Source organism: Sorex fumeus, unplaced genomic scaffold (genome assembly GCF_029834395.1).
Source record: "Sorex fumeus unplaced genomic scaffold, SorFum_2.1 ptg000044l, whole genome shotgun sequence".
Classification (NCBI taxonomy): domain Eukaryota; kingdom Metazoa; phylum Chordata; class Mammalia; order Eulipotyphla; family Soricidae; genus Sorex; species Sorex fumeus.
Window position 1 is genome coordinate 67,632,929 of NW_026606101.1, and position 7,364 is coordinate 67,640,292.

At 57.4% G+C, this 7,364-nt stretch overlaps 1 protein-coding gene across 1 annotated transcript; it reads left to right on the forward strand.

Moving 5' to 3' along the window:
* The first annotated feature begins 4,879 nt into the window (after positions 1-4,879).
* Positions 4,880-6,913, forward strand: SOX14 (SRY-box transcription factor 14). Its single transcript, XM_056121464.1, has one exon. The coding sequence runs from the start codon at positions 5,375-5,377 to the stop codon at positions 6,095-6,097; it is 723 nt and encodes a 240-aa protein (XP_055977439.1). The 5' UTR covers positions 4,880-5,374; the 3' UTR covers positions 6,098-6,913.
* Positions 6,914-7,364: the final 451 nt, after the last annotated feature.

The following is a 7,364-nucleotide window of genomic DNA, read 5'->3' on the forward strand; positions in this document are numbered from 1 at the left end:
AAAGGAAAGGTTCAATGTTGGAGCAGAAATGGTCATATTCAGCAAGTCATGGTCAAGCAGCTGACCCAAAAGCCAGTAGAAGCCTGTCCATTTATAGTATCCAGCCTTAGAGTGACTCTTCCATAACAGAATGTCTAATAGCCAGTGTTTGTGTGCACTAGTCTTAAGCCATTCTGTGCCTCATGCCAATGACTTCCCAGTATACGTACAACAAAACCCAGATTCCTATGGTGTCTACAAGGTCCTTTGCACACTGCACCCCACTGACCCAACCTAACCATTTTCTTACCTTCTCCCGAGTGGCCTGGACAGGTTTCAACCATGGTGATTTATTTAACCCTTTGGCCACCTCCATTAGACTCTTGGCTTCTCCTTTTATCCCTCTTTCTTCACAAGGCTGGGCACTCAAGGAATCTAAGCAGTCCTCCTTTCTCAGCACCTCTCTCACCCTGATTCACTTTTGACCCCTAACCAGATTGGAAATTTATCTTACTTAATGATAAAACAATGTAATCCAGTCCTTTGTTGAATTGCTCCTACATGCCAGACATTATTTGAAAGGCTTTTCTCAATAGCAGCTCGGGTAGACCTTATCATAGTCTATTACACCCATTTCAGACCAAGGAAACCAGGACCCAGATTAAGCACCATGCCAAGGGTTGTGAAGTGAGAAATCACCCTTGGAATTAGTTTCTTGGCTCTTGTCTGTCCCATATTGGGCTCTTTTAAGAACCAAGTAACTGGCAAGGTCTCAGCACTTGCCAGTTGCTTGGTTCTCCAGGAACCGACCTGACCCCAACTTTGCTAGGTTTCTCATTTTTTCTTCCTGGACCCAAGCCTTCCTGTGCAATCTTGTGTACGAGTTTTACATTTCCAGAATCTCTTGTGTGAACTGGGTTGAGTTCTAGAAGGAAGATGCTAGCACAATTCTCAGGAAATAACTTAATTGGCTCTGAGTCCTGGGTCCTTTTGGTTCCCTGATAAGTTTATGAGGTCTCTGAATTTTGGACTAGAAAGGGGTGAGGGAGGGAGTGAAGAGGCATGCCAAGCTTTGAAACATTTTTGAGAATAAGAGTTTATGATTCAACCAGTCCAATATTCTCAAGATCAGGGACCAGAGTAATAGAACAGCAGAGAAGGCATTTGCCTTGCACCGGCTGACCCAGGTTCGATCCTCGGTATCTCATATGGTGTCCCTCCCCCCCGCCTCCCCCCCCCCCCCCCCCCCGCCCCAAGCACTGCCAGGAATAACCCAATAAGAAAAAAAAAATGATCAGTGATCATCCCCAATGTTAGCTCCTGGGGTGATGCTCAGGGATGAGCTGGATTAGAGCTTCTAGGGGAAATATAGGGTTATGTCTGTGCCCACACTCTTGGCTTCACCTAGGAGCTGGAGTCCTTGAAACCAACACCTATGACTCAGTTTCTGTCTGGAACCCCCACGGGACAGTCGGGGAGTGCCTGGTGCATGGATCCTGGATCTTCCCAATGCAGACCCCCCCCCCCACTCCTGGTCTCCCAAATTCCTCTGGGTACAAGCCACTGTGGCAAGCCCTCCCCCATACCCCCCCCCTTCCACCAGGCCGCTGTTTGCGTCACTTTCTTCCCAGAGCTTCACGCCCATTCAGTCATGGGTGGGGATGGGGGGCTCCAAGAGATCTGAGGCTCTCTGCCCTCTGGGGGGTTCCAGGCTGGGGGAGGCGGAGCAAGGAGTGAGGCTGGTGGGTGCCCATGCCTAGGACTTCCCCTCTGCTCTGCAGGGCTGTGTTGGCGTCTGTTCCCTCAGCTACAAGGCAGGAAAGGGGCTACTGGAAAACTTAAAGGTCTTGAAGACGGAAAACTGACGATGTCTTCTTTGCTTCCAGAGTTGTGAGTGAGGACACGGAACACCCAGAAAAACACCCAGTCTGCACCCATGCACAGGATCCCTGATGGGGAGGACACGGTGTGGACAGGGAGGTGGATGTGGACACGATGTGGGCACACAGAAGGAAGTCTTAGCTCAGCTTGGGATGCAAAAGAAGGCTTCTTGGAGCAGGTGGCATCTTGAAAGCGATCTAAGGCACCAGAAGAATTGATGAAAAGAGAGGGGAAAGCCATGGCGGGGAAGAAAGGAAGGGCATCCGCGGGCTTTGCTGGGGCAGGGGAGAAGTAGCTGTGAAGCCTTTTCTCCTGCACCGAATCAGGGCAGGTTTGCCTGTCGAAGCGCAGGGCGGGCGCCCATCTTCCATGTCAGCCACGCTGCGGTCTCGCCACGTCCCACGGACATTTCCAGCCTGATGAATGACCTGGTGGCCTGAGGTCGCAGCTTCAGGCTGTGGCTGAGAAAGAGGCATTTAGGACACCTCTGTCCTGGGCCCTTTTCCAGCGGAAACCCAGACTGCGGGTTCTTCCTTCCCAGGGGCCTCTATCTGGACGTCTGGTTTAGCGGGAAGGCCGAGCTCGGAGAGACAGCGCAGCGCTGGAGCTAGAGCAATGGCCAGACCTGGAGTCCCGGGAAACTCCCGTCCAGGAGCAGGATCTGAGGATTCCTGAAAACCCGCGGCCTGCGGGCAGGGTGTGCCTGGCTGTGCCTCTTGCCCGGGGGAGCGGCCTGAAGGCAAGTTGGGAGCGCGCAGCCCTGGACCCGCTGAGCCAAGGGCGCGGAAAGCTGCGGGCGCCCAGAGGACTGACCAGCGCCCTGCCTCACTGACCCAGGCGACTCTGGGACTCGAAAGGTCAGGTAGCACCTGCCCACTCCGTCGTTGCTACCGCCGGTACTCTCTACTCCCGACGCTCAGATTTCGAACCCGGGCCGAGCGCAACAAGTTCCGGAGAGCAGCGCGGATAGAGAGTGGAGACTGCAAGGTGAGGAACCGACCGGGGAATTCGCGCTGACCCTCGTCTCAACCCCAGGGGGTCTGCCTGGAGACTGGGAGCACGCCGCCACTGTGTCCAATCTTCTTCCTGGACAGCTGCACGAACCCAAATGTCTGTGTGCAGTTTGGAATTTCCAGAGGGGCCCGGACCAAGAGTTTGGCGGGTCCAGGCGGGAAGGAGGCGTTTCCCCCAATTCCTTTCCCAACCACCAAGGTTGTCCGCTGGCCAGTGGCCCCTGGCCCTCGGCCTTCTGGCGGTCCTTCAGGAATGAAACTCCTGAGAAGGCTTGGGCCAAGAGCAGGGTGGTCAGCGGGCGCGGAGCTGAGAAGGAAGGTGAAACCCTGGCGCGATCCCATGGCCAAGGCGGTGCCCTGGCTCAAGGCGTAGACTCAGACAAACCGCATTTTAATCCCGCGCCGACACGAATCAGGTTTCAGGGTGCTATCCAGGCGGAGCACTTTCCAAAGGCTCCCAGACTCAATAGCGACAAGTTTGGCTAAGCATCATCGGAGCCTCAGCTAAGGTTCCAACGGGAGGTGAAACAAAAAATAGTGGGCTTCACATTACATACAGCCTGCGCCTCCACTTCCCGCTGAAGTCATTTTTAGCAAATCAATTAACAGCCCTCTGCCTCGGTTTCCCAATCTGTAAAATGGGCGTCCTGTTCTGGAGTGCACCTAAAGATGAGAAATGCCCCCAGCTCTGTCTAATCGGAGGAAGAAGAAGCAGAACTCCAAATCTGATCGCTGCGTGCTCGAGTCGCCCCTTTTCCCTGCCTCCTGGTTCTTTACCTAACCCCCTTCCCCACCCCCAGCCCCGCCTCGCCGGTGCGCCTTTCTGGTGGGTTCTCCCGGGAGAGGCTAGCGCAAGAAGCCAATAAGCCTGGAACATGCGCGGGTCCTGCCGGGCTTGGGACAATGGTTTCCATTTAATAAATATTCCCCCCAAGGGCATTTCACAGCGGGCAGGCAATTATTCAACGGAAACAGGCGCGCAGGTTGGTTCCGCGGGTTACTCCGTCCTCTTTACCCGGGGAATGCTCATCAGACGCCTGAAACTAGTCTCACCTTTGCGCTGGGTGGGAAGAGGCGCCTGGGGACAAGCCGACCCAGGAGGCCGATACCAGATGACTATTCTGCTCTAGGGCCGTCGCAGAAGAGGCAACGTGCGCCCCCACCCCACCCCATCCCCGCCACTCCCACCCGGAGCGCGCGGTCCCCCAGCCTCCCGTTTGGACGGATGTGGAAGGAGAATCGGAGTTTTTCAAACACTCAAAAACAACCTCACAAATAGGGAGTCCGGGCTGCAAGCGCCCCCCTCGTCCCCTCCACCCGAGTGCAGAGCGGTCCTGGTGCTCCTCCCGGCTCCCCGGGGCGGGGCTGGAAACCTGGACTCGGCGGACACGAGGCCTTTCCCGCATCCGTCGGCCGCCCGCGATTCCGCCAGCCCCCGCCGCACCCGGGCAAGGGGGAGACGCACGCGCGGGCTTCCTGGGGCATCGCCTCCCGAGGACCACCGAGGGCGCGGAGACGAAAGTTTATTTCGCCGTGAACCGCGAGTTGGAAAGATCCCGTTTCTCGTCCAAGGGCCTCTGCCCAGGGGCAAAGTGCTCTCCTTCCTGGCCTTTCGCCACGAGGCATCCTACTGACCACCCCGCGCTCTCGGCTCGCTCCCCGGGGCTGTCGCCTCCCGGGTCTTTGTACTCGAAGCCCCGGTGCTCCTTCGCACCGCCGGGAAAGGAAACGGGCCCCGAGGAGTTAGTTGCCTTTATGGGCCGTGCCGGAAACCAGGTGGAACCAAGTCCCCAGTCCCGAGCCGGCCGCTCGGCGCTCTCCCCGCCCCCACCGGGCGCGCTCCCTCCCGGGTGCTCCGGCGCGTGGGCAGGTGCGCCCCACGCCTCCTCTGCAGCTGATTGGCGCCCAGGTTGGGGAGTCGCCGCCCCGCGCTTATGTCAGCTTGCGTGCCGTCCGGGCCCACCTCGCCTTTGAACTTCGCCGCTCTTGGCTGGCGTTCACCAACCTCCCGCATTCTCAGCCAGGTGCTGTGCTCGGCCGGGCCGCTCCGGGAAAGCCGCGGGAGGGGCGGGGGCAGCCCAGGCCCGAGACACCGCGGAGAAGAGAACCCGAGAAGGCGAAGGCGGAGAGGGGGGGGGGAGGAGGAGCTTCCTGCCCTCGCCCGAAAATTACCTGGCCACTTAATCCCAGGGACTCAGGGATTTGGCCCCCTGCCTCCTGCAGCGCCCGCGGCCCCCCGACCGGCCGCCCTCTCCTCCCCCGTCCCCTGCTGTCCCCACTCTCTCTCTCTCTCTCCCGGGCCAGCCTGGGTGCCGGGACTGGCATGATCAGCTGAACTTTGTGGGGTGAGCGCTTCTCTCTGGCTTCCCCTCCGCGGCGCCCAGGCGAGGGGAACGCAGAGCCCGGGCTCAGGACCCACAGCCCGGCGGATCGACGACCGCGCCCCTGCTCGTCTGCAGGGCCCCTGCACCGCCGCCCCCTCGCGCCCAGCCTCCGGGACCATGTCCAAACCTTCCGACCACATCAAGCGTCCCATGAACGCCTTCATGGTGTGGTCCCGAGGCCAGCGGCGCAAGATGGCCCAGGAGAACCCCAAGATGCACAACTCCGAGATCAGCAAACGCCTGGGTGCCGAGTGGAAGCTTCTGTCCGAGGCGGAGAAGCGACCGTACATCGACGAAGCCAAAAGGCTCCGCGCCCAGCACATGAAGGAGCACCCTGACTACAAGTACCGGCCGCGGCGTAAGCCCAAGAACCTGCTTAAGAAGGACAGGTATGTCTTCCCCCTGCCCTACCTGGGCGACACGGACCCGCTCAAGGCGGCCGGCCTGCCCGTGGGGGCCTCCGACGGCCTCCTGAGCGCGCCCGAGAAAGCCCGGGCCTTCTTGCCGCCCGCCTCGGCGCCTTACTCCCTGCTGGACCCCGCGCAGTTTAGCTCGAGTGCCATCCAGAAGATGGGCGAAGTGCCCCACACCTTGGCCACCAGCGCGCTGCCCTACGCGTCCACCCTGGGCTACCAGAACGGCGCCTTCGGCAGCCTCAGCTGCCCCAGCCAGCACACGCACACGCACCCGTCCCCCACCAACCCGGGCTACGTGGTGCCCTGTAACTGTACCGCCTGGTCGGCCTCCACCTTGCAGCCCCCGGTCGCCTACATCCTCTTCCCCGGCATGACCAAGACTGGCATAGACCCTTATTCGTCAGCCCACGCCACGGCCATGTAACCCCCAGCCCGGCCAGCCAGACCTGGAGGGCGACCAGGATGCGAGATCTGCACCCGGCCCTGTGCTCCTCGCCCCAGCCTGCGGACGCCTGGGGGTCAGACCTGCCAGCCACTGTCTACCCCACCCCAGACTCTGCCTCTTCCAGGTGCCTGGGAGGGGTGTCCTCCGGGACCGGGGCGCGGATGGGTGCCAGAAACTTGCAAACCATATGACAGCTCTACAGCTGCCCCTGCCCCTGCCGTTCCCAAACAAATCTCGACTGTATCCCCTTTGGACAAAAAAGAAAAAGAAAAAAAAGTAGGCAGTTTTGCTTTATATTTATGTTCCCCTTCTAACTCCTCTGATGGGCTTTGGACTCCGGAACGCCCATATCCTGGCATTATATCTAGAGTATGCTCTTTTAGTTTTTCCTCTTGCATTCTGAAGAAAAGAGTTAGCTGTGTCTCTGTGTTTTGCCCTCAGACACAGCTAGGCACCATTTGCTCTTTGTGGTGTGGGGGGGAAAGGCTTAAAGTTCAAAACTACAGAAAGGAAAGCATTTCGATTTAACCCATGCTATCATAGTGTTTGCTTCTTTCAAGGTGAAACAAAAGGACCCACATGGTTATTTACTTTGTATAAAGCAGTGCTCCTAGAGTCCTAAGTTTACTTTTAGACAGAATACTGGGTTATGAAGTCAGGAAGTAGAAAGTGAACGAAAATGAAAAGAATCGAAACATCCTAAATGGTCATGAATGTTTTGAAGATGTCTTGGAAATGTATCTAGAAGGAATTCATCTCCTTATTCTGTTCATTTGTTGAACAAAGATGTTTTGAATAAAGACAATCTGTCATCTGAGAAGTAACCTTTGATGTGCATGAAATCTGAAGGCAGGGCCAGGTACCTGGCTAAGAAACGTAGAGGGAGTCCAGCACCAGGATTTGGGGGCTGGCTACATGGGCCCAGCCTGGAGGCCTAGGGTCCTGATGCAAGGGCCCAGATCTTGGGGTTTGTCCCGATAGCCCTTCATGTCTGCTGGCCTTCAGAGGCTCTAAACAAAGACCCCATCCTTGCTTGGCATGCCATTCCTTCTTCACAGAGTGGTTAAAAACCACTTCAAGGAGCGTATAAACTAAGACAAACGCTGGTCCAGACCTCTAAGAAAATCCAGGTGCATTTTCTTTTTTTAACCTAAACTCCAAGGGAGTAGAGAGAAGCTCTGAGTCTACTAGGAACCAGTTGCGCCACTAATCACCAGGGGGCCATGGTGTGTGTGTGTGTGTGTGT

What these genes read in the sequence shown, in the direction of transcription:
- SOX14 (XM_056121464.1), top strand. Translation starts at nt 5,375, where the DNA reads ATGTCCAAACCTTCCGACCACATCAAGCGTCCCATGAACGCCTTCATG.